This window comes from Egretta garzetta, unplaced genomic scaffold, assembly GCF_000687185.1.
Source record: "Egretta garzetta isolate BGI_Z169 unplaced genomic scaffold, ASM68718v1 scaffold56, whole genome shotgun sequence".
Taxonomy (NCBI): domain Eukaryota; kingdom Metazoa; phylum Chordata; class Aves; order Pelecaniformes; family Ardeidae; genus Egretta; species Egretta garzetta.
Window position 1 is genome coordinate 10,516,112 of NW_009260182.1, and position 27,373 is coordinate 10,543,484.

Genomic DNA, 27,373 nt, shown 5'->3' on the forward strand with positions numbered 1-27,373 from the left:
TTTCTTCTGAGGTTGGCTTATTAAACAAACTTTAGTGAAAAGGGAGTTTTAAACTTATTCTAATGTCATAGTAAAAGTCAAATTCTCAGCCTTTTATTACTCCTTTGTGAACTAACTCAATTTTCTATGTACTTCTATCGTCATACTTTTCATCAGCAGGATATTGCTGTGCTATCATAACTGTGCACTCTTTGACAAAATTTATCTGTTTCTTTCTAAATCTTGACATAACTTCAACACTCTCCTCCTGGTCTAGCTAACCATATGCAGACAAAAGAAAGCCTTCCCACTATTTATGCCCTAGCTTGGGGATCTAAATAATACAGGAAGTTAGTAATCTAAAAACCAGTACAATATATAGTCACAGCTGGATGTAACTGTCCAGGAACTGCTTTCTCCACAGGCCCTCATTTGAAGATCTATTTCTGTCCCAGAAGTTAAAGGAACTCTCTGAGTCTGCTGATTTGATATGCCCGGATGGGCTTTGCCAAGCTCACTTACCCCATAACACTGTTCCCAATAGCCTATTCAAAGTCTATCACACCTTAAGATGAAAAAGCTTTGCTAGCATGTGCCCCTGATTAACCCTACATTTTGAAAATTTACAGTCTTTCTTATCCTCCTGCTCTTTCCAGAGAGGAAGGATGCATTAAAACTAGCAGCTGCTTAGAGGGCTGTTTAATGTATTTGGATGTCATTTTCTGATCCTAATAACTTGGAATTTTAACACAAGAGAAGAAATGTTCTGAAGCACGATGTCTTAAAGTGTTAATAGATGCCCCTTGCAAATTGAATAGGAAGCAGTAACTTTCTTGAAATTATTCTTGTTCATTAGTCGTGCAGCAAAGCTTCTTATGAGCTGTATATGTATTCTGGCAGGAGTGTCACTATCTTGCCGAGTTCTGTAGCCCTATTCATTTAACTGAATATCTGTCGTGTCCAAAATGCAGGCAACCTATTGAGTGGCAAGTGTGTGTTTAAGAGTTCTCATAAAATTTCCTATAAGCATCAAAAACTAAATCACCAGCTGTTAAATTCAAGGACACAACTTCTGAGTTGGGAAATGCCAAACTGCTGGGGGATTAGTTTAAAATTCTGAAAAGTATCTCTGTTTGACGTATACTCAGTTTCTTCCCTAGGCACTTGCTATTGTCCATTCTCACAGGCAGCGAGAAAGATCTCAGATAATGTTGGATACTGCATGCATGGAACTAGATCTGTCCTTTTCACAAATGTGGAAAGGAAAAGAGAGATGGGGTCTAGTTTGATGTAGCATGAGGCCATGGGACCTACCCTAGGCTAAATGTTGAACACACTTTTGGTTCAAGTGCTCCCATTAATTGTATTGCTACAGCCTATCTGAGAGAATGGCTAATGCAGCAGTCACAACAGCCAGGCAATCTCTTCACAAACAGCTGTATCTAGTCAAAACAGTTGATTTAATTGATTTTATAAATATTTTTAAGTCTTCAGGCTGTATAGCTCTTACACTGACTGGAAACTACTAAACTTCTGGTCACCTGTTCTTTTGTCTTTAAAGGTTGCAGCAGCACATACCCTTTCGGGAAAGTAAGCTAACTCACTTCCTCCAAGGATTCTTCAGTGGAAAGGGGAAGGTGTACATGATAGTAAACATAAGCCAATGTGCTTCAGCATATGATGAAACACTCAATGTGCTAAAGTTCTCAGCCATTGCACAAAAAGTAAGTGTGTTGTAGTTATCTTGTTGATCAGTACTCATGATTTACATTTGAATAGCAGGTTTTCTCACTTCTAAGAATATGAATTTAGTTACAGGATTCTTCTGTCTTGTATTGCAATCATATTTTTTAATTACTCTTAGTCAGGCTCTATTTCCTTGTGAAGGTGCAAGATGAAAGTATTGGGGGTCAGTACTGCAGCCTTAGTGGAAACTATGGAAAACTTCTGTTGACAGTTAGATATGTTTGAAGGACAGTGGATCTGGGCAATTGGAACTCATGGGCTCATCTAGGCAGGTTAAGTACAACACTAGAAGGGGCAGACTGTAAGGGTGATACAGCTGTTAAAGAAATAGAGTTTGTAGTATGACACTTTGTGCAATGCAACTAGAAACTCAAAGTATAGGAAGTACAGAAATCTGTTGGTGTGTAAGGTGTGACAACCTTCCTGTAGGTTGTCGAGGTAGTGAAATCTGGTGTTATTGGGTTCAAAAGAAGGATTAGACTGTAAAGTGACTCCTTTGTACTCTAGCTGGAAACTGATCTGAGTAGTGACTGAACAGAGGATAGGCTGGGGGAGTACTATGCTCAGGAGACCTATAGGAAGGTGCAAAAGGTACATCTTGGAAGTGCCAGTAGAGGTTTAAAAAATACTGACGACTTTGTTCTTTATTTTCTGGGTAGGTTTTAGTTATGGACACATCTATTCTTTCCCAAGATCAGTCATTTGGCCAGAAATCGGCAAGAGAATCATCACTACTTAGTATCACTAAAATGCCAATCCCAAGGAAAAGACTTACTATCCTATGGGACAGGAGCTTAGAAGATGTGATTGAAGACGATGATGATTACGATGATGAGATGGAGGAACAGCATGATATATCAAGAGAAGAAGCAGTGCAGAAATATGAAGAAAATAAAGTTCTCATTGGAGAAGAAGAATATAGGGTATGTGCCAGGGTTACTTTAAGAATTAGTGTAGCATGGAGTCTTGAATCAAGGTATTCTTCTCCCGGTTTCCCCCATCTCACCTTTTTTATTTTTTATTTTTCCTAATCACCCTTATTCTACCGAAAAGCAGCATTAAGACCTAAAGGTGGAATTGCTCATAACTTAGTGCCTGTTGTGGGAAAACTCTATAAAATCTGTCTAAATACAGACTGAGCAGTAAGAATTGCAGATTTGGCTTTTTCTCCTTTTGGTAACCTATGATCAATACACAGCAAGTATTTCCTGTGTATAGAATACAAAGGTAAACTCTGAAACCTTTCTTAAGGAACAGCAATTTTAGTCACTTCTAGGGAAGGCAAAGAGGAGGGAACAGAGGACTAGAGACCGTGTTGTGGAAGTTCTATTAATATTGCCCCAAAAATGAGCACCTAGAAAAGAAGAGCCAAACCCTGTGGAGCCTGGTATTTTTTTAAGACAACTTCAAGAATTCTTGTCGTAAAAATGAATGTTCTTTGCAAATGCCTACTCTGTGCAAACTTAAATTGCTGTGCTAGTACCAGACAGATAATTCAGTCTGCTTGTGAATCTTCCTGTTTAGGAATAAGCTAATAAAAGAATGGGAAGAACTTTTTCCAGCTGGAAGAATAAAGTGTTGTAGTGTTTGAGGAATGGGGAAAAAGCTTGCTTCTGGGAAACTATTTCTTTGTGAAAAACTTAATACTAATGGTAATTTTAGGCGTTGCTGAGGCTCATAGAAGAGTTGAAGAACAAACTTATTAATGAAAAGAATAATAAATTACTTCTGGAACTAAAAATTCGTGAAGAAGTGACGCAAGAATTTACCCAATATTTTGCCCAGCGGGAAATGAATTTCAAGTAAGTTAGCTTTAAGTGATTTTGAAGTTACTGGTTAAAAAAATGAAGGTAAATTCACTTATTTCTTAAATCTGTTACACTTACTGCCTCTGTTAATGTATCAGTTTGTTTGGACTATGTAGGAAAGGCTTTGACTTTTGTGAGGTGGGTAGGTATTGTGTGTGTGTGTGTGTAATCTGTAAGCAGTGTTTGCCCCTGTATAGCTCTCCCTAAGAGAAGAATTTTGTTGATAGGATGTCTATAGAGTGACACTTGCAAATTCTTTTGTTACTGCAGTCTTAGTGATATTCCAAGCAGGTATTCTGGCTCAAGAAGCTTAGAAAAAATGCTTGTGGTTAAGTGTTATCCATAATCTGTGTACATATGTCTCCCACTCACTCTTCAGGGGTGTGTGTGGGGAAAATATACCTCTATTTTGGTATAGCAATACTGTTTTGTGTAACGTTCTATTGTGCCAAAATAAAGAAATGAACATCTTTGTTTATAGGCAGCTGTATTAATAACTACTTAGCAGCTCATACTGGCTAGCTTTTAGCTGACTTATTTTTCCTACTGTAGAGAGCACCTTTCTTATGAACGAGAACGGCTTGAAGAAGATTCTGAAAGACGCCTGGAAATATTCAAGGAACTTGTAAATGATTCTACTAAAAATGTAGATGAAAATAATTTTAAGGATCGGCTTTGCAGTGAACAAGCTGGACCTATGGTATTTTTATCCCCTCCGAAAAACATCCCTTTTACTAACTACCTGTTATAGTAATGATACATCTCAAGGATTAGAAGGACGGTTTCAAGGATTGGCATGCTGTGTAACTATATCCTGACCAAGATATATTTATCCTATTTAATAGGAGTAGTTGCTGAGCCTTGGGTATGCATTTAGGAATCTTTGGTGTTTTCCGCATTTCTCTAACACAAAGTGAAAATTATTGCATACAAAGAAATTGGGGGGTGGGGGGGGTGGGGAGGAAGCTGCAATTATGGTATAAATGCTATTGCATTAAGTGCCTACTTAAAGTATTTGAAGCTGACTTCTTAGGCCCCATACATGGACCGTACTGATTGCAGAGACTTCTTCCTTCATCAGGCTATTGTACCTAGAATTGAATCAGCGAGAATTGTATATACACTTAAGCCACAATTAGACTCTTAACTTGAGGCTGGCTCTTGTGAGTTTGGAGACCTTTGTTTTTAAAAGAACAAAGAGGAAAGATATAAAGTCAATGTTTTGAGTACCACTTAATTTGGTAATTTACCACAACTTATTTCACCTCACAAACTCTTACTGATATATGAAAATTTCAGATGTATTCCTTCTAAAGTTGTTCACTTGCTGTGTTCATTCAATGTTCTCATCAGGTAAAAAAATACTAGCTTTTATATTAAATTTGGAGGGAATGTTTTTGTGGTGATATAAAAGGGAATGTAATGGTGGGTCATAAAATGCTATAAAAATAAAGCTATTTTTTGATACTGGAGACTTGTGTGTAAAGGTAGACAGAAACTGGCAAGCAAATTACGTGTGAAGCCACAAGATGGCTTTGAAGCCAGAATTAGGTGTACCTATATGTCTGAATTCATAATGGTCTTCCAAATTTTCTGTAGAAATAATGGCTAGTGTGCAATTATTTGCCATTTCTAAACAGATATAAACTATCTTTCAGGGTGAAGAATGTAGTATAGGGCCAGACATCTACACTGATCTTGAAGGCATTATTGATTCTCTGCAGAATGATGTCTTCGATATCAAAAGGCAGGCAGAAGCAGCACACAGCTACATTCTGTCCCTAGAGGACCCACAGAAAGCTATCGGTTGGCTTGAGAAACAACTGGGAAAAATTACCGCTGAACTAACTAAGACCAAAGAAGAGCTGACGAAGAAAACAAATGAACTAATCAAAACTGAAGAAGAGCTGACACAGAAAACCAAAGGTGAGCTAGGTGTGAGAGGCAGAAAACAAGAAATGACTGACTATTGTAAATTAGAACTAATAATGTAGTGGAGCAAGATGTTGGAATGAAATCACGTGTAGAGATGGTAACCAATTGCTTTTTGTATGTTCAGCTTGAACAATGACACAGGCCTTGGTTATTTCATTTTTAAGACAAAACTTAAAACCGTCAATTACAGACTTCTAAATTGTGGGGTAGAATGTCAACATTATTGATTCTTGATTTCATGGCTATATTGTAATCCCCACACTTTTTAAGGTTTTGCTCATGCAGTGTTTTCAGGTATCCTCTAGAATGCTCATAGAGGAAAAAGTAGCGATACCTCATAATACGATTTCAGCAGAAATCTCTTGAAGTGATCTACATTTTATATGGGTTGCAAGGCCCAATTCTGTTATTTAAAAAAAAATAAACTTTTGAAATGTACCCTATAAGTAGAAGTCAAAATGAAAATAAATCAATTCAAAAGCTACTGAGGTACCAGAAGATCTGAAAAAAAAATGGATTACTGAGTAAACTACATAATGGCTTCTTTACCTATTACAGACTTTGAAATGCAGATGATTAAATTGGACGAGTCTGCTGAGCAGCTTAAAGAAGCAACTGAGGTAACTTTCTCAAGGAAAAACTTGTGCAAAATTATTTGCTTTAATACAAAATTCTAGTAGCTTAGAATTCTATTACAGTATGCTAGCTTTTTTTAATATCAAACTTAGATTAACTGATCTGGCTTCTAAATGCAAGGTATAGTTCAACAATTTAACACTGACTGAACTACTATTCTTTCTTTTCCAAGAAAATGAATACACAGAATAAAAGGATTCAAGAACTAATGGACATTGTGGAGCAAAAAGATGATGTTATTACGAGACTACAAGATTTAATATCACATTTAGAAGAAACTATAACAGACTATGTGAGTCTTGAACATCTCAATTTTTTTATACAAAAAATCTAAATCTATGCTTATAATGTATTTAACTATTTTGGAAAATTGAAATTTTCTGTAAGTAATTGCTACTTGCTTGAAATGATAGCAGGTGAAGCTGGCATTGAAATTAAAGTTAGAGCAAAATGTGTGTAGGGCTATGTGTGAAAAATGGGACTTTTGGAGGCAGTGGTCTGGAGTTATTATTGGGGGACTGTAGATGAGACTGAAGAGCCGCTCTAAATTAAAAAAAAAATCTTAAGCTGGGAGGACTTAAGCAGTGGGAATAGAGGAATTTCATCCCTCTCTATTTTTGCCTGAACAGAAGAAGGAAAGGAGGTTTTGCTGCAGCAAAAAGTCAAATTTAATGGAAGTCAGAAGTTAATAATGTGAGGACAGCGATTTGTGTAAAATGGCAACAAAAATCAGTGTGTTTTATCCACCACCACCATGCACACACACTTTCAAAGGAAGAGCAATAATATGAATATATTGAGCAGAGTTTGAGCTAAGAGTGGATGTCCAAGGTATCTCTGCTTCTGATGTGATTAAGAAAACTTGCAACTGGCTAGTCTACTGCTAGCTGCTGAATGCTGAAAGACTAGTGTGGCTAAATGTATACAGGCTAAAAAAAAATAAATATCAAAACATGCAGTTAGGGGTTGTGGGGTTTTTTTGAGCCTCGTGTCCAGAAACCTTAAGTAGTTCTGAGAACACTTCAGATGAAACTTAGTCAGCACTCTGATCCATTTCTCTCTCTTCCACTGTAAACTTAAGTCTTTGACTGTACTTCTATTCTCTCTCTCTGCCCTACAGCAACTTGGCTTTTCAATATTAGGAATGCTCAGAGTGTGATAAGTGTTGCAATGACTGCTTCCTTATAACTATACTTTCCAAGGGCAAGACTCCAACTTTGTCCAGTGTTTCTATGAGACGGTGTGGCATGAAACTTAAAACATGACCACAAACCTCAAGTCTGTTCCACAGACTTTTTTAATTGAAGTACTTAAAGATGAGTAATTGATCCTTGGCAACCAGCATGGCTTTCTACTTGTGTCATCTTGCAAGTAAAGAAACTTTATTCTTGGTCAAATATATAGTCTAAAGTATGTATGACAGAACTGACTAGGCTTTCAAATTGCATCAGATCTGTCATGATAAAAATGATCTGTAGCTTTGCTGAAGGCAGTTAAAAATCCCATCTATGACAAGGAAGTGATGAACTTGTAAAGCTGACGGTTTGCCCTTTGAACAAATTGGGAATTTCATCTCCTATTTTTGACATTGGAAATTGTTTTCAGGTTGTAAACAAACTCCTCTTACGTGCGAGTCTTGCATTTTGTAGCTTCCTAGTGTCTTGCTCTACTTTCTGTATAGTGCAAAGCATTGTGTTTGTTAAGCATCTGAAGGTGTACCCGGCTTTGGTTTAAGTTACTGATCTGTAACTGACTTGTTCCTCTGACAACCCCTATGCATGTTACCCAGATAGTTTTGTAAAAGTATTTGCATGTAAAAGATTACTAGGCCTTTTACGTGCTCACTTTGTAGAATGACGAAGTAATTATCTTATTGTATAACACAGGACAACACCGTAACTACCATTAAAAGAAAATTGGCAGAAAAGAACTCTAACAAAGTGGTTGAAAACAGCCAATTTGAGCAATGTGAGGAAACACTATTGGAAGTGGGAAGAAAACGTTGCTTTGAAAATAAGCCTACTGTGGAAGAGCCACCTACAAAGAAAGGTACAGTTTCTACCATCACTCAGCAGGGGGTCTTCCAAAAAAACTTGATTACTAGTCCAGAACAGAAGCAAAAAGCTGTGAAGCGTAAACGTTATGCTATGAGGAGAAAATCTACTATGTTAAACTGTAAATGGAAGTAACAGTTATGTAAATATCTGTTTTGCAGAAGGGCCTATACTGTTCACTCTTAAATGCTTGAAATAAAAGTTAGTTTTTAGACTCGTTCCTTTCTGCTGTTTTTTGTCTTATCTGTTGGTGTACTTGCATACTCAGCTGTGGATCTTGAGCAATTTCTTAACAGTTGTTTCTGTACTAAACTTGCTGTTGCTGGACTTCTGGGAAAGTAGCATCTCCTGCTCAAGTTTTTTAAAATTGTCTAAGCAAGCATCAAAAGTGTCAATGACTTGCTGCTTGTTCAGTCATACAGTATGTGATGTGAAACTTGATGTATGCATGCTGTGTATTCATTCTGTATGCATGCTCTGGACACACCAGCTCTGGTCAAGCTAACAGTGCTGGTAAAGGAGAAAAGCTTTCCACTTGAATGGAAGTCCACAGATGGCATATTTAGTGCAGCTCTCATGTTTGCACTTCCAATCTTTTTGCTTTCCTTGCTTTATCCATGAGGTTACCAGTCTTTTTAGAATGGGGCAAATAAACTAGCTGCAGTTGAAGACCTTCAAGGATAAGGGTGAAACTGAAAAGGACAGCACTACTGATGTTAAACATTTCATTGAAGTCTATTAATCGGCGAGATTGAGCTATATGGGGCTGAGTTGTGCAAAACGGTATTTGTAAGAGATGCCTGCCTATAACTTGACTTCAGGACCCAGCTGGGCTTCAGTTTCTTATAGTTCTATGGAAAGCATATGCAAAAGGAGAATGAAAGGTTGTCCCTTACTTTCTTGCCTTCCTCCTGCAGAATAGGTACAAATAATAAAATCTTCCAGGCATTGTTTGGGTGAGGATGGGGTAGAAAAAGAGAAATAAGGTTAAAAATAGGAAGCAGAAAATATCTGTCTCCATAAAGAGGGATAAAACATGTTAAAAGGAAACTTGTCAAATTCAGATGAATGCAGAAAACTGAGGATACAGATAGTGAATAAGCTGAATGCTGGACTGTCATTCATCACATTCTGCGGTAAAAGAACAAGGCAACGCTAAATCTAGTAGAAGATCAGCTTAAGTTTATGGAACAAAGCACTTCATGCGGTGGATAGCGAACTTCTAATATTTGCTGCCCTAGCAGGTGGGAGAGGCAGATAGTTCTCAGATTCCAGGAGTGGTTAGACAAGCTAACAGCCAACAGCTTCATACGTAAATACTGAAAGGGTTAATTAAGGGTTAATTGTTCTGTCAGAAACAGTCTGTAGAAAGTAGCTGGGCCTATGAACAATAGCAAAAGGAGGTAAAATACTAGAGTAGGTTGACTGAAGATGTGTGTGTGATCCAGAAGGGCATTTCTGACGTTTGTGCAGCTTGTTCAAGTCATTTGAAGTCTTTCTTAAGAGAAGCTTCTGTCTCTGTACCAGAAGCATCTCTGATTTGTCTCTACCGTCTTTGGTTGGGACAAATATTGGATCCTAGCATGACCATTTGATGGTGCCACCTATATAAATTTTACAGGAAGAGGGTTGGAAATGAAGCTGATACAGACTCCTTAATATGCTAGATAGTAGTAGGTTTGTTATAATCTTGTGACTGAAGCTCATTTAAACAACAAAAAAACCCAGAAAAATGATAGCTCTTCTCAAATGAGAAAGTCAAGTGGGTAACTAACAGTGCCAATTAATGTCAGCACAGAGACTTTTCTTTTGGGAAGAACAGGCTATTCAAGTCAGGTTAAAGATGCTTCTTCTGGGGGTGTTGAGAATATAAGGCATCTGATTTTAAAAACTGAGTTGTTAGATGCTCCATAATGATAAAATGTATTAATATATACTTATATTTAACCATTCTTGTTAAATATACTTGGCACAATAGAACAACGAGCAGAGCTACACACTAAGGTAGCTTAGTCATTGAATTTAGATATGCTAGTGGCCTGTGACCGAAGTTTATTCTGGGAGAAGATAGGTTATCTTGTCTCGAAGTTCAGGTTTTTGTACTTTTCTCTAGGACTTGCCTCCTATGTTTTGGGGTGGGGCTTTTTCTTACTACTTCCTACTTCTGGAGTGAATATCATGTATTTTCTTACACTAAGTTTTATCCTGCTTTGCTGTGTGATTGTTGTTGTCAGTACAAAGCATCTAGATCACTTCTTAATCCTCATGTGAATGATCCTTCTCACTATAGGCATTGGGCTAAGCTCTGCTGCTTTTTTCATCTTGCCACCTTAGATTACCAAATATGTCTTGAGATGCTTCAGTGCCTCTCCCTTTTAATGAAGTATATAAAATTCACTTTTAGTGTGAGGAATATGCAGTATTTTGTCTGATAGTTTTCTTGGGACTACACAACTGGCCTTTCAGAGAAAACCATCTCCCTATAAAAATTTTTAATCTTGTAGTATTTATAAGTATGGCTTTACAAGCCAAAGTAAAGCTGCTGTTGTGTCTGGCCTAGCAGGAGCACTTGATATGTCTAATTAAAACAGAAAAGAAAAGGTACAGAAAAGCGGGAGGAAAAAAGTATCCTGTGGAATTTGATCACTCTAAAACCAATCAAAAACCAAAACATGAATTGAGGTGGAAAACGCTATTGCTAATCCTTCAGTATGACTCTTTGTTAGTGACTATAAAACTTGTTGTGTCTGTTCAGAGGATGTTCCTGTGAAGTACAAGTGTGCCCACATGTTTAATGCTCTTGGTGACTGCCAAACTCCACCTTACTGTAACTGCAGTACTTGCAAGAATCCATAGCATCTTCCTGGAGTACGTAGTTGTGATGATCTAATCCTTAGAGATAGTCAGGCTTGATTTTAATACTAAAACATAGCATCAATATTACTAAATGGATACAGTTGGATTCTAAAGCACTTGTGTGAAATACAGCTGGAGTCAATCTTGAAGGTGGTGAAATGCATGTGGTTTTAGTTAGAATTGTTCATTACTTAAGGAAAAAACAGTCTTAAGCTAATAAAATATGGAAATTTGGAGTTGTGATGGAATTGGAGTTGTATGTCTGTCTGGGAGAACTTTACCTGCAGTGCATTAGGTGTGGGCATAAATAGTTATCCTTTTACGTAGTTTAGAAATCAGTTGAAAAAAGGAGAGGAAGGTCCTAAACATTGGGCAAAAAACTGGTGCTAGAATTTTGGCTTTGTTTTTAGAATAAGGGGGTATTGTGTATGAATGAAACTTCTCTGGGAAGTATATGATACCATTGCTCTTCTAAATGTAAAATGGGTGATTGCTGGCTGTATTAAAGGGATTGTTGAACCAGTGAAGGTGGCAACTAGGTACAACTGTGAATGTTATCTAGCTCATAGGTATTACTGCATATTAGTAAAACTAGCTAGGCTTTTCTACTAGTGGTGCAGAGCAGAAGGCTGGAATACTCTATTGGCAAAGTTTCTTTAAGGCTCCTGAACACTTCTTGTTGCAAACTACATCTAGAAGTTTAAGAGGCACTTATTGCATGTTAAACCATTCAGATGACTTTAACTACTTCAGGACTTCAAAATGACATATGATATGAGGGTGTGGCTTTCAGATGATGATAATTTTCCATATAGTATTGCTATTTGGTATTGCTAGTGACTTGTACTATTGTTTTTAATCAACCTGAGCTGTATGTTTGTTTTGGTTTGGGTTTTTTTAGGAGATATGAAGGAGAGTTGGAAAGATGACTCTCTAGAGCAAGAGAGAACGGAATACATGAAAACAAATGCTTATGAGAACTATGCAGAAATATTAGCACTGAAGGAAAGAACTGAAACTTTGGAAGGTCAGCTGGCTACACTTGAAGAACAATGCAGAAAAGAAAAAACCAAAAAAGAAGAGTTCAGTGGGCAGATAACAAACTTGCATCTCAAGCTCTCTGCTTCTGAAGAAAGGGCTTCTAGCTTAAGTGAAGAACTTCAGCAGTGTCGAGCTGACTATCAGGAGATAGTTTCTGAATTGGACAAACAGAAGACTATAAACAGGGAACAAGAAGAAAAGATTATTCAGCTAAATAACGAAGTAGAATGTGCCAAACAAAACCTAACTGATAAAGTGTCACAAATCAAAACAAAGCAGTCTAAAGTAGAGGAGTTGTGTAAATGTCACTTAGAGTCTTACGCTATGGATATTGACTTACTTCATCTAAAGAATTCCTTAGACTCTCAGAAAGATGAACCAGAGAGAGCTCAAATGAGTGCTGCATGTGTGCAGTCCCAAACTGCTTCTGCAGCAGATCTGACACGGGAGAGCTCCTTTCACTGCAGTGTGGAAAGCTTGTGGGAAGAATGCAGAAATATTATTAAGGCTTCTTCACAAAACAGTCAGCGGATTCAAGAACTACTTCAACAAGTTGAAGACTTAAAGAAGGAACTTGATGACACTGAGAATTATAATAAGCAACTAAAAATAAAATTAAATGAGGCTGCAAATCAAGATAGCCAGTCCATAAAGGAAAAAGATCTTATGAATCAGTTACAAGAGCAAATCCAGAAGAAAACCCAGGATTTTGAAAAACAGGCTGCAGAAGATCGCAGAGTAATTGCACAGTTTAAGGAGGAAGTTACCAGCTACAAGGGAAAAATAAGAGAGCTTGAATGCCTCTTAGAGGCTTTTAGAGCTAAAGATGACAGTATTACAAAGTTAGAAGAAGTACTTCAACAAAAAGAATCTATTATTTCAAAACTAGAAAGTAATACAGTAGCTCTGCAAGAGAAATGTGCTGATTCAGACAAAAAAATGAAAGAATTAAATGATCAAGAAGCAAATCTGAAGGAGGAAGTTGTGCAGTTAATGAATAGCTTGGAGAACATGAAACACACTCTTCAGGAAAAGGAGAAAAATGAGGATGAGCAAGTACAATCTATAGAATTGTAAGTAAATAAGGAGATAACTCACAGCCCTTTGAGAATAGACTCAAGTTAAAACTACTGTGAGCATCAGTTTATTTTGACATAACACATTTGTAGGTTTGTCAACTTTATTAACCAAACTGCTTCCTTAAGAAGTTTTAATACACTACTTGAATTTTATTGGTGTGTTCTGCTGGCTATGTTTTCCTCACCTGTTTGTATATTCTTTCAAAAATACAGATCTAAATCATATGGTACTATTGTAGGGAGAAACAGGACCATGAAAGAAAATGAAGAATTATTTGGAGATTCCTAATAGTTTTATGTTGTGTACTCTTTCTAGAGGGAATGACCCATAGTTTAATGTTATATCCTGTAATTTGTATAAAAGCAGGCAGTGTTTTCTTTGGAAAGGACTAAATGGTGAAAAGGAAAAGAAGAAAGGGGAAAAATAAAAAAAGCCTAGGGAGTAAACACCTGGTTTTGGTAATAGATATTTTAGCTGAACAGAGTCTACTATAAGAACATTGAAGGAGTAATGGGTATAGGAGGGTAGAACTTTCCCCAGCCCCGTCTGCTTTTTAAATCTTTTAAGAAATAAGAGATTAAATGTATCTGAGAGGTTATATTTGCTATATGGTAAGGAAATTGCAATCATGTAAAAATAGCCTTAAGATGCAATGTAGCTGTACTCCTGACTAGGTTTTCTTTAGTGCCATATCTGTGCGGACCTGCATATACTCGCTCTAAAGTACAACTTAGCATGAAGGTCTGGGGATCCCTGACCCTGTGCTAGTAAAGGTTTGAACAGTTTTCCTTTTGTAAGGCCTTAGTTTGTGTTGTCAATTACAGAATCTAAAAAACTTTCTATTAGTTAGTTTTAAAGTAAAAATATGAGACAACTTACTCTAAATTTTCTAAAATAAATACGACCGTTTAAAAATAAACCCATCAAATGTCTTAACTACTTTGTAGAACTTGCAACTGCAGTACTTGTTGCAATGTTATTGATTTTTCTATTTTCTTTTGATTTTTATTTAATTTGATCCTTACAAGGTCTGAGATGTAGATATCAAGTTTAAACTTACTTCATATTAATCTTGTTCCTTTTGTGGCTTTGTAATAACACCTAATAGTAAAAATAGTTGCTCTACTGTGGCTAAAAAAGAAAAAAAAATTAGTGTTCAGAAGTGCATCTGAGCAGTTTGTTATTCGGGATCATATAAAAAAGAAATTGAAATCTGAAAGTAAGACTATAAAGCTTGTAATTGATCTGCTAGATCTGAGATTCTATTAATGAATAAAACTAGCAGTCAAAGAATCTGACTTAGTGTGTAAAAGCTGTCTCTGAGATGGGTAATGCTGATGTTATTTATGTCTTTTCATTTCTAACACAAGGCTACGTAAAGATCTTTCTGAGAGCTCTGCCCTTGTACAGAGTTTGAAAAAAGATTTGCAGAGGAAAGAGGAAGAATATACAGATTTGAAAGAGAAATTTTCTGATGCCAAGAATCAAATTCATCAAGTACAAAAAGAGGTTGGTAACCACAGGCTAAATGTTTCTTCTGCAAGTTTATGCTTGGGGTTCTGTTATTAAAACCTGTTCTCACAAATCTCAAACTATGAATCTTAAGTGTTATAAAAAGGCTATTTTGAGTATTACATTTAGAGTAACAGTGACTCTTAAGTTACATTGCCATTGAAGCTATAAGCTAAAGATAAGACCAGCTGTCAAAACACGGGTTAGTACAGATACGGAAGGGGGGGAAGTAAATTTTATTAATACGCTTGAAAAAAGTTTGTGAACATGTAACTAGATTAGTTGTAGTTGAAGGACTTTATAATCTACAGTAGACTTACATTGTTATTTGTGCTGTCTTCAAAGCCTCAGACTTGTCGAAAATGCTGATTTCTGGGAGACAAAGATGGATTAATTAGAAAAGGAAGCATTAACTTCTAGAAACTTTAAAATCTAAGCGATGTTTTCTATTAAGGTTGGGGAGAAGAAATGAAAAAATGAAATAACTTTTACTAATGTTAGTTGTTAGTATTTAGTTATCAAGCAGTAGGATTTCTTAGAAACTCATGGGGTATCGCAATAACTTTAAATCCAAAGACTATTGCAGGAGTTTGGGCTTGAAAGTTAAGCCTTAAAAAGAGTATTACAGTCTTCCCCGACAGCCTAACATTTGAGGACCATTTCCTATTCAATGTTCAGCATATAAATCTCTGTTTGAGAAGTAGCAAGGAGTGGATGGGATCACATGCCAGAAAACACCCTTTATTTTTTAAAGGGCAAGTGAATTTGTAGTTTCATTAGGCTGTTTCCAGGTGTTGTTTTGGTTCTGCTCCCCCACCCCCCCAATGTAATACTCTATTATGTGCTGAAAATCCTTCCCTAGGAAGGATGTACAGTATAGTGCACTTCCAGCCCTTGAAATTTTAGCCAAGATGCTTGCAAAAACTTAACCATTAAAGTATTTGATTATCTAGATAACTTAGATTGTAAAAGGCTTACAGCTAAATGTTAGCTTTGTTTGCTGTCTTTGTGCATTGTCACAGGTGTGTACAATGCGATCTGAGGAGAAATCCCTGAGGAACAAAGTTAATGAACTTCAGAAAATTAAAAACCAGTTTAGTGAAGAATTAGACATCAAACAGCGCACAATCCTGCAACTTAAAAAGGTATTTTATTCTTTAAATTTTTTTTAACTGATCCATTAATGAGGCAAGTTTTCCAAGCAACAGGAGAAAGCTTACAGAAATTGGGGTAAACATAAGAGTAGCCAGCTGAAATTAATTTTAATGGATGAATGAAAGATGTTTAAACAACTTCTCACTGCAGGACATTGTCAAATTGTTTTAATTATAGTAATCTGCCTAGTATAATACCTGCAGATACCCTGATTCTGATTAGTGATACTTAGATATGCTTATAGTAATGTTTTCCTCTAAACTTTGGTTGTTTTTTTATTGCTTTAATGCTCTTTCACATTATAAGAAAAACTCATTTGTTCTGAACTGTTTGTCTGAAATACTTGATTACTTATTAAAGCTCAGAATGAAAAGCTACTCGCTTCTAGCATGTGTGTTTGTTTCTTTCAACATGTGTTCTTTACTTTGATTTAACTGTGGTATTTAGGAGCAGTTGAATAATGAGAAGCTGGAAGAACTCTCCAAACAGTATGAGAAGACACGTAAAGGTCAGAAAAAGCCATTATTGCTCCATTTTTTTTGTGTGTGTGAAATGGCAACATAATGAGTTGTCATGTTAATTTGTTGATTTGGAGAGTCTTATCTATTTGTATTTCAAAATACTGAGAAACTCCAACCTGGACATTAAAATGTTACAGTCAGGAACTACTTTTATTGAATCATTAATAGCAGATATATTTGAAAGCAAAGAAACAGTCTCAGAATAAGCAATATAAGCCACAGAGAAAGTGTGGATCTGCTGTATCAGTGTTAACTTATTAAATGTTGGTATTTATTTGCCATTTTAGTTGACCGTTTTAACGAATTCAAACACTGAGACATGAACTAGCACAGAAACAGTTTCTACAGGTTTGAACATTTAGCGGTTGAACAATGGTTAGTTTCTCATGTAATGCAAGGCATGGTCTAACACTGAAATGCTCACCTAAATCAAATTGATGAGAATCACTTAACATTTTAGATTTGGATAGTTCAGTAGAGATGCTCTATTTCTTTCTGAGAGCTTTTGATCTCAGGGAATGGGGGAAAAAACTTGTAATGAAGGTGCTTTGGGAGAGAATGGTGGGAACTAGGAGGGGACTCATCTGTAAATTTATTTTCAAATCTTCAGATCTGTGTGCAAAGGAAAAAATAATTGAAGATATGCGGATGACATTAGAAGAACAAGAACAGACTCAGATTGAACAAGATCAAGTGCTTGAAGCCAAATTAGAAGAGACCAACAGACTAGTTTTGGGTAATTTCTCTATGGAAAGGGAGCACGGAGGCAAAACTGTTTTGGATGTCTTGTGATAGTTACTTTAAATTTCTGAATTTATTTGTTGACTTATTTAGGCATTAATTTTATGTAGTACATAACAAACTTCTAACAGTTAAAAGCTTCTGTTGTCCCTTTGTGGTCATAGCTGATAAATCCTCGTAACTTTAGTAGAAGGATGTGAATGTGGTCAAATATGCATTTGAAACTATACATAATGTAACCTCATTTTGTGTACGGACTAGAACTGGAAGCATGGAAGCAGAAATACAGAGAGCTGAATAACGAGAGCAATAGTGACCTGCAGCAAAGGATGTCCAAAAATGAAGAGAAAAACATAAATGAAAATGAGGAATTAATAAAGCTGCAAAAAGAACTGAAGGTAAAATATGATGACATAATTCCTACTGAGTTTTAAAGCCATAACTTTCCCTAGGGAGTCTAAATTTTTTTTTGTGTCACTATCTTCAAGAGCTAGGGCATGATATGGCAAGTTGTTACACTGGTAAAAGAAACCTCCTCTAAAAGCTGCAGTGCATCCATGCAGCCAAGTCTGGATGCAGTGTCTTTGTAATATGTGCCATCACTGATGCCCCATAATAGAGTGCATCCTTCCCTATATTATGCTACTATGGATGGTGCTTCTGTAGGTGGGCTCCTCTTATAGCTGTCTTAACCAATCCAACTCCTGATAACTGTTCCGAACCTCTTTGCTGTCAGTTGCTTGGGCAACTAAATCAAACTCTTTCAAGATCTTGTGCTTGCTATGTACGCTGATGTGCTTGTGCTTGCTGATGATTTACCTCTAATTCTCCTTGGGTTACAAAGTAGACTTTTTTTCCAAGCAGCTTTTCAGGTGTCTTCTGTTTTATGTGGGAGAATGTCTGACAAGAGGTTTGATTGTGATAGAAAGCGAGGCAAAGTTGCTGTGGATTAAAGTGACAGTCTTAGGTGTTATCTCTGTCTACCATTCAAATTGTACTGCATTCTTTGCCTTTCAGTCTTAAAGTAGAAATAAGTTTTCTAACATGTCCTGTCAGGCAGCATGGAAGATTGGGAATTTGTAAGTTAAAAGGGTCTCTCTACCATTACTTTTGATGTAACTTTTACAGTGTTTGTGACTTATCCAGAGCATTTTTAGAGGAAAAAAACTCTGTTCCATGAAGGCATGCTAGTCTGAGTAAGAAGTGCTGGAAACTTAATTTTTTTTTTTTCAATAGAGAAGAAAAAGTGAGCATGGAGTACTTGCACTTGGGAATATGATGGAGTAAAACTGTGCTAGTATTCCTATTATTTCTGAAACAATTTAATAGTAATCTGTATTTTAAGACTTTTTTTTTCTTAATCTCTAACTATGATTTTTATTTCTGGTTTCATTAAAATAGGAAAATGAGGCAAGGTATCAAACTGATAGAAAGAAATGGCTAGAGGAAAAAATGGGACTCATAAGTCAAGTAAAAGAAGCTGAGAGCCATCGCAACAGAGAAATGAGAAAATTTGCGGAGGACAGAGAGCATTATGTAGAGCAACAAGCAGAAATTGTAAGTGACTAGAGGTCTTGGCAGAGTCCCTTTGTTTGACTTTAGTACAGAGCAACTCTCATATGTCAAGTGATAACAGTGTGAGTGCTTGAGCGTTCCTTTCTACCCTATCACCACCACCTCACTCAGAATTTTTCAAACTTCATCTTGTGTGTAACCAGTGAGTAACCTACATGTAAATGAATTGCTATTTAATGAAGTTAAGAAAACATGCTTTGAAAAACAAGATTTGTTGCTTGGATTTTTCTAAAAACCAAAAAGCTTATGAGGCTTTAGAAGAAGAGAAAAAGCAAGCAGAAGTTGACAAAAAAGCTGCTTTCAAGAAATCGAGTAAAAATACTTGGTCAAAATACTGGTGATTTTGCTGCTATGTTGTTTTCAACATAGAGTGGCCGATAGTTAATAACAAGGTGGATACCTTGCCTGTTCACTGGACTGTGTGTCTGTACAATCTAAACATACATTTGCATCTAGAAATAGTTAGTAATGACTTTCTGGACCTGCAGTCAGTACAGGAGGATGTTAGGAGCTTAGAACTACTTTCACTTTGCTTGCCTGAGACTTGTTCGTAATAAAAATCACGAAGTGAGTGAACAGGACTGGTGGTTCTTACCAAAAATTCTCTTCACAAAGAGTATAAATATAGATACAGATTTTCTAATTCAAGCATGGTTTGCTCTTGCATATTTGTAGTGAAACTAGTTCTGTGTGAGCTTTTTAAGACCTACATAGACTCCTAAGTTTACTAAGGCCATAGAATACTACTAACTATGTGAAATCAAACTATCAGAAGAGTTCAGATAGGTTAAAATTGAACACCACTTCTACATGCTTTTTTTAATTTTCCTCCCTGTTTAGGAAAGACTTGCTGCACAGCTGGTAGAAAAGGACAGTAATCTTCAAAAGTGGCGTGAAGAAAGAGATAAATTAGTAGAAGCTTTGGAAGTACAGCTCAAGACTTTGGCTTCTAACACCACACAAAAAGATAAAGAAATAGCGGAACTGAAACAAGCTGCACTGAAGGCTTCAGGAAAGGTCATCTCTCTGTCTGTCTGTCTTGTTCCCGTGTGATTTCTTTTTTTAATCCATTAATTCTGTGAAACAACTGTACTTGCTCTTTGCATTTTGGCTCTATTTTTTGTTGTTAAACATTATCATATTGAAACAATTTGCAGCTAATTTAAAAAGCTTTATTTATGTTTTTATGAAACTGAATTTGTAACAGTAACTGATGTTTCAAAATATTTAGTAGTTCAGACAAACATTCAAGTCTATTTCATCCTTTGATTGCAAAGTTGGACTGGAAATCTGAAACAACTGTCACATTTGCTGCCCTTTTCACAGCACCAAGGACTTCATGAGCAAATGGGAGGTTAAATGCTTATAACTCTACATAAGTAGAGTAAAATAAACAATTCTGCATTACATCTTCCCAGGCTTTTATATGAACTTTTCTTCACTTTAAATAGTGGCTAGTCATACATTAAATTATTGGCTTTTTGTTGGATGGCTGACTAGTTTAGCCTGCAATTCTAAAACTGATGCTATCAAGTAATTATAATGATGCTCATGTATACGTTAATTTCTTTTGCCAATCCTGCAACTTGTGGCAATTTATGCTATCTTTATTAGGATAAAGAAACTGATATAGAAGAACTAAGAAAACAGCTGGCTGAGAAAGATGACTTTATAAAGGAACTGAAACAGCGCGTTAACCATGAAAGTCTTCAGTCTTTGGCTGAAGTACCTTTACCTGAAGAAGGACAAGATAAAATAGATCAGTCTGTAAACAAAGAGGTATGTTCATTACATTTATAGAAAGTGTGTTGTTAGTAAGCTTTGGTTTTTTGATTTCTTGGTATGTATTTCAGCAACATTGGGAATCTCTCAAAAGGCAGTTCTTCATACTTTAATTGTATCTTCAGTTCTGAGTTCTGTTCATTCTTTTTTTCTTCCTCTTTCATGCTCACTCTCAGGAAAAAGTACTTAGTTAATAAATACCATCTCTCTCTACATAATCAAACTTCTATACCTGAGGGAAAAACTAGATAACTAATGCAGGTTCTAGAGATTTGAAGACAGTATTTGTAGTGTTATCTCAGTTTGGTTCTGTCAGTGTTCAGGGGATTTCAGTTCAAACAACTTTCATGATATCACTTATAGTGTGGTAATAGAGATGATTCTGTAATTAGAGCTGCCAGCCCATATGGGGGTTCACAAGAACAAAATGGTATTTTGCATTCCACTTAAAACCAAACCAAAACAATATTTGAAGATTGCACACAGAAAAGATCAACTTTGCATATTTTCTGAATGAAAATTAAAAGGCTTGCAACTGTACTGAGGCTCCCAATTCTGCCTGAACCCTTGTGTGCTACTTAAACAGTATTTAATGAGGTAGTTCTCCTGCTAAACTGAATTAATGCTATGTGGCTCCATTGCTAATTAATAATGAGCAGGGCTGAACATGGATTTTCGAGCAGTCAGGGGAGGGACTGCTAGAAGATGTGTTTCTCCTCTGTTGCAGAACTAGACTGAATGCCAAAATGCCTCCCTTCATCTCTTTCCTGTCTACTGGCAGATAAGACTGGCTGGTTTCTTGCTACTTCATCAGTTCAGCTAGTGCTGATAGGAAAAGCTTGTGATGTATGAGGGAGGACAAAATAGCTCTCCGAAGGGTAACTGCTTTGTACAGCTTAGTAATAGCAGCTGAGAGAACACCATAAAATTAGTTATTTTTGCAATAAAACTAGTTATAGAGAAAAATCATTGTGAACAGTTGGTGCTGAAGTATCTACCTCAAGCCAGTAGCAACCATACTCAATGTTATGAATAAGGAGAGGCTGCTAACAGGATTATTGTGTGAGAAGCTGTTACGGTGGTGTTGAAGTGAATGGAGTAAAGTTTTGGGGGAAGTCAAATTATTCTCAGGAAAGACGTAGTGGAGATAAAGAAGAAAAATTTAAAGTGATCTAGGTGATATGTGTCTCCTGCCTTGTCAGGAGAGGCTAAGAAGCTGGCGCTCTGATTAGGAGAGGTTAAGGCCACCACAGGGTTATGGGGCTGAGGCTTAGAAAATCATGGTTGTGGTGGGTAAACAGAACACAGAACTGTCCTTCCTAAAATCCTGCAAGAATTGGACAGCACTTGATGAAACTAATAGCAGATCATTTTAAAACAGTTAAAATAACATATTCCTATATGAAGCAGCTAGTGATCTTCTGGAGGTGGTGAAAATGGGTAGTGTCAGCAGAGATTAGAAGAACTTGTAGCAATTCATAAACTTATTCATAAATGGATATTTCAAGGCTTAGGCAGAGGTGTACCCTCTGACACTTCTAATGCAACAACTGAGAGTGCTGGGAGAGTATGGAGGGAACAGATGACAAGGTAGCCAGGATCACACATGTTAACCCTAAATAGCATCTTAGGATTGTATCACGAATAGATGTTACTGACTTAAACTTGTGTTGTCTTTCAGCTCGGGTGTTCATTAGCTGTCTGCGCTTGAGCTTTTATATTGTAACTGGAAAACCCAAAACATTTTGAGGTTTACAGTCTTGCGTAACCTTTACTCGTTCTAAATATTTACAGTTTATGGAAAAACAAAGAAAAACTAATTCTATAGTTGGACAGAGTATTCCAGTAAGATATGATGAAGTTAAAGAGAATTATTCATTATCTCGATGTCCTAGCAGTGCCTCTTCATTAAGTGAGGTTGGTATAAAACTTTACATTTGAAAATTTTATGCAATTGTATAGATTTTGCAAAATGCAGAATGGGAAGAAAATGTGTCCTGTTGCCTGAAGAATTTTAAAATTTTATTCTGCAAATCCCTTGGTGATCAGATCAGCTGATTTAGTGGCTTTTGGTAGAAATAAAAGCTGCGTAAGATAATCATGTGAATAATTATATCTGACTTCAACTGTGTGCTCTTAAACTTACCCCTCACCAACGCTTATGAAGTGGCTGATTATTAGATAAGTCACCTGAAAAAAAATAAACCCTTTTAAAAGGATGAGCAATAGCAGGGCAAATCGGATTTACTTTCTTCTACTGCAGGATTCCTGTGTGTAGCTTTATTAGCTAATGACACAAACCATTCCTATGTAACTTTTTGATTGCAAACTCTTTAATGAAGTAGAGTCATAAAGGAAAATATTTTTATTGGCCAACTCCATTCTTCAGAATACAGTGGTTCTGGTATTCCCACTCAAAGTCCCAGCAGAGCCTGTAGAAGAAGGTGACTACCTTTTTGGCTTTCTGTGAGCTTCGATCATTTTCCTTTTTGAGAGGAGGAAGGTACCCTTCAGGGTGAACCAGCATAAGAAGCAACAGCAGCTAGTCTGTTGGGGACCCTAGTAGCAGTAGCAGCAGTCACGGGCCATTTCTCACTCACCGACAACCCCAGCAGCACACCTTCCATGTTTCATTCAAACAGCTGCTGAATTCATTTTTCTATGCTAACCAGCAGCTGAACTGCTACCACAGAGATGCAGGAGCTGAGGAGACCACAGCTCTGACTTAATTGCTGGGTTTTGCTAAGAAAAACAGGATTGGGTGGATGGTGGAAGGTAAGTGCTGCTGGGGAAGAAGAGTTGTGTGAACTGACCTTTCCATCCTACCCTTGCTGTGCAGTTCTTGCAGTTTGGCTCTAAGCAAGTACCAGGTCTTCAGCTTGCAGGCAATGGTGCTGCCTGAATGCCTGCTTTTCCTCCAGAGAACAGGCAGTGATGTAGAAGTTGCTCATAGGTTGAATTTGGCTTGTAGCTTGCCAGTTGGACCTTGTTACTTGCATAATTAACTTCTGTAGTGTAGAAGAGGAAGGGGATGCTTCCTAAAGGTAATCTAGAGAAGATTGTACTTTTCTCTCAAAAGCTCCTACTACTAGTTCCTAAGGAGGAGCAGAGTTAAGATGAAGACAATCATGTCAGTTCTACTACTGCTAGCTGTGAAAACTGTGACTAGCTGTCTCTGACCTTGATGAAAATAACTTGGAAACAAAGTATCAGGCAGTTCAGCAAGGAAAACTTTGAGTTCGGTGATCATAGATAGAAATGTTAATTTTTTTTAACAAAAAAACTTTTAGAAAATAGTTAAATACTTCTATAGTTGAAGTGAATTTCTTCACTTCTACTATAAGTGTTCCGAAAGCTAACAGCTGGAAAATGGAATGCTTACTTTGCAAGCTACTGGGGAGGGACATGTATTACAATTTTAAAATTCATAGTTATTTTAAAACTTGTTTTCTTAATTTCCATATGTTTTCAGGACCATTCAGAAATTGTCCTTGACTCTTCTGAAGTGTCCACAGAAAATGGAAAAACTAGTCGATTCCCCAAACCGGAGATGGAAATCCAGTTCACACCTCTGCAACCCAATAAGATGGAGGTGAAGCACCAGGGCAGCACCTTACCAGTTACAGTTAAAATGCTCAGGCCAAGAAAGAAAAGGAAGAGTGAAGAGATGGATGAGGTATGACCTAGACCAACCGACAAAATATGTCATGCAGTTTTTCAATGTATTACTCTGACCATTTGTTAAAATCCTATCTTCTGATTCTCACTGAAATCCTAAGGTTATATCTAGGGTATACTTAAGCCTCATTTTGTTATATCTCGATTGCAAAAGTAACTGTTAAAAGCTGTGTAAGTTAATTCCTCTGGAATTCAATACTTCATTCTGGAATGATGTCCAGAGTTGGTTTAAAATTCTTGTCTTGAACCAGTTTTCTTCCAGAGTAGTATTCTCTCAGGCTGCTGGAAAAATAGGTGTAAAATTAACCACCATTCTGAAAGCACTGAAAAAGTACTGAAACTTATCTACAGATTAATATATTTCATATAACATAATATCCATGTCTTCAGAGAAGGCTGTTTTACCAATCCGTTTAAATCCTTCCATAGTGTAGTTGTCAATCTTCATACCCTTATGGGATAAATTTCAATAACATGGAACTAAATTTAGAAGTATCTTATTGCACTCTTATTCACCTGAACGTTACTCTTAAGTATTACTTTCATATTGCATATGCCAAACAGAACTAGATTATAAAATGATTCAGTAACTTTAACTGTCACAAGTCTACTGAAGACACAATTTGTTTTTTTAAATTTCCTAAAACTGAAAAGTACCTTGTCAGTGCTAAAACTAAGGACTAAGAGGAAACCTGAGGTTCTAAAATAACCATGTACTGCTCATCTCAAATTTAGAAAAAAAAAATAAAACAAAAACCCGGTGGTTTTTTTAGAAACAAACAGCCAAATCTTTTGCAGAGACTCCCTTCTAATTAAAGAACAAAATCTTCTTTTCTGACACTTATCAGTTATCTGAAATCTCTTGGCACCGCTTCACAAGATAGAAGATGTCTTTTGATGACAGCTTAAGAATGGTACTATGCTGCCAACCTCTTTTTATAGTTGTCACTGTAAATCTGAATTTACATTTAGATTTATTGAGTTAACTTAAGTTTATGTGTTTTCTTGACAAATATCTCAAAGCCAAAAGTATAGGAAATAATGGAGGGAAGAAAATAGAAAATGTCAGAGTGGTTTGACTACAGGTATTTCTAGTTCCCTTCCGTAAGTTTTAGTGTTTAATTCATATTAGAATAGTTACCTCTATCCAGTATTAGCCAATGCCTCCCTACTGTTAGTAATTGCATTTAAACAGTGCCTGCTTCTGTCATATAGGTAACTGTTGTCTTTTCCAGAAGAATTCCATTAAAATTTGTCGTATTTATTTTTCCTAGGATTTTGTGAAAAGTGAGAACAAGAAAAATGCAAAACCTGATATGATTAATTCACCTTCTGCAAGCAACAAGAAAATGGTTTGATTTTGTTCTATTTTTGAAGTTGGTCTGGCCTTTTCTGTAAAGGTGGACTTGTGAAAGGAGCAAACACTTTTTATGCAGCAGTATCCTATCCTTATCTATGTTCTTGAATAGGATTCTTAGACTTATGTTGTCTTCCTACTAAACTCTATAAGCTAACCAAAGAGAGTAAGTCTGTATTTGCCAAGAATGTGTACTACTGCAGTGTACAGTGATTCAAAGGGAAGGATGTTGCATATTGAATAGTTATGAAGACTAGTTTGAACATACTATTAGTATATGTGATGTTATAGGCAATGCCTTTGAAGTAAAACTAAGGTTGATGTCATCTATATACATGACAATTATAAAAAGACATTTTTAGGCCTTAGTAGCAACCTGGGCAGCTTCAGAGGGTGGGTAGTAGATTTATTTTCCCCATCAATTTCCTCCTGTTTGTTTTATAACTAGAACAGCTTGTCTAATGAAATACTCTAACTTTAAATCTACTTTTTTTTAATGAAACTATTTGTTTCCTGTATTGCTCGTGCCCTTAAATATTTTCTTCTGGGTATAAAATGAGATTGTCTAAATTGTTCTCTGTGGCAGTATTGCTGGTATAATGAACAGAGGTGTCAGTAGCAAAACTCAAAATGTCACCTTGAAAATAACATTGAAGCCAAATGAAGATAAGCACATTTTCAACTTAAACAAAGTTCTTTTATTCCTATACAGATGTCAACTACACAGTCACCTAGAAAAGAATACTCCTTAAGAAAGCAAGAATCTACTTCAAGTAAAAAGTCAGCTAAAAAGAAAGAAGGAACACTACAAAAAATTGGAGATTTTTTCCAAAGTTCTCCTACTATTATTCACTCTAAAGGTTTGTACAGAATAACTAAGGCTTATTCCATGTTCTCTGTGCATTGTAGAATGGCTTATTGCTACTGTAATCTATTAAAATGTATATGTTGTTAAAGGACATGTTTGCTGCATTAAAGTGTTCTTTCTTTTATGAAATAATGGAGTCTGAACTGGGGCCTGCCATATTTAATCTTGCAGAGTAGAAAAGGCCGTTTTGATTGCAGGACCATGTGGTTCTAATGTTTAGGTTAAGTGTGAAAGGTAAACTAGGTGGAATGAAAAGATGCAGTGTGGAACATGTGCATATAAATTATCATAAAAGTAATGATAACTGTTAAGCTCAAAACGTCTGAGTTACTTTGTTCTTGCTTACAGTAAAACAGTTAAAGGCAATTTCAGAAACTTGCCCTGCTGCTCTAAAAAAACCAAGAGCTGAATCCAAACTCCAAATCATACCTTGTTCTATACGTAATCCCTCTTCCCCTTCCCCGCCCCTTGCTTTGTTTCTATAGAAACTGTATTAATTATTTTTGATGTATGTATGTGGGAGGGGAAGATTAGTTCTACAGCATCTGAAAGCCGGTGTCTCATGAAAATATTTTGAAGACTTCAGTAAACTGACTATAAAGCAATTAATGGATTTTGTGAAGTGTAAGCATACCCTTGGGAAGATTAACTGCTAGGACTTTCCCCTGAAGAATATATTTTTAGTCTTTCTTACAGTAAGACATGATCTCCAAGTTACTGTGGTTTTTTAAAACAAACAAACAATTAGCAGAGGGCACAAGGAATCACCAGCTAAACAACACTTATTTGGTTGGTTAAAACAAGGTCAGTCATTAGTCAATGTGGACAGTTAAAATTAAGATCTCTGTACCAACTTGAAAACTTGACTTGCTACAGAATACGTCTTGCTTATCTGCTGTAATACAGTCTAGATAATGATAGTGGGATTTTTAAAATTTTCCAGATTGGTCAGATTGGTTTCATGAGGACAACATATCATAAATGAAAGCCTAATTCAGAACTACTCAAAATTTCACCCTGAAAATATTTACTTTGAGCAAATGAGTTCT

At 36.4% G+C, this 27,373-nt stretch overlaps 1 protein-coding gene across 2 annotated transcripts in view; it reads left to right on the forward strand.

Moving 5' to 3' along the window:
- The window catches only part of KIF20B (kinesin family member 20B), a 39,040-nt gene that overhangs the window by 9,618 nt on the left and 2,049 nt on the right, over positions 1–27,373 (forward strand). For both annotated transcript variants that reach the window (XM_035897383.1, XM_035897384.1), the window contains 21 exons: positions 1,541–1,703; positions 2,385–2,648; positions 3,388–3,527; positions 4,086–4,233; positions 5,192–5,459; positions 6,027–6,088; positions 6,277–6,396; positions 7,991–8,153; positions 11,916–13,128; positions 14,506–14,644; positions 15,670–15,792; positions 16,250–16,310; positions 16,934–17,059; positions 17,326–17,462; positions 18,466–18,621; positions 19,480–19,656; positions 20,254–20,418; positions 22,216–22,338; positions 23,894–24,097; positions 25,374–25,451; positions 26,169–26,316. In XM_035897383.1, coding sequence (XP_035753276.1) covers positions 1,541–1,703; positions 2,385–2,648; positions 3,388–3,527; positions 4,086–4,233; positions 5,192–5,459; positions 6,027–6,088; positions 6,277–6,396; positions 7,991–8,153; positions 11,916–13,128; positions 14,506–14,644; positions 15,670–15,792; positions 16,250–16,310; positions 16,934–17,059; positions 17,326–17,462; positions 18,466–18,621; positions 19,480–19,656; positions 20,254–20,418; positions 22,216–22,338; positions 23,894–24,097; positions 25,374–25,451; positions 26,169–26,316 — 4,178 coding nt within the window. The remainder of the gene's footprint in view (positions 1–1,540; positions 1,704–2,384; positions 2,649–3,387; positions 3,528–4,085; positions 4,234–5,191; positions 5,460–6,026; positions 6,089–6,276; positions 6,397–7,990; positions 8,154–11,915; positions 13,129–14,505; positions 14,645–15,669; positions 15,793–16,249; positions 16,311–16,933; positions 17,060–17,325; positions 17,463–18,465; positions 18,622–19,479; positions 19,657–20,253; positions 20,419–22,215; positions 22,339–23,893; positions 24,098–25,373; positions 25,452–26,168; positions 26,317–27,373) is intronic.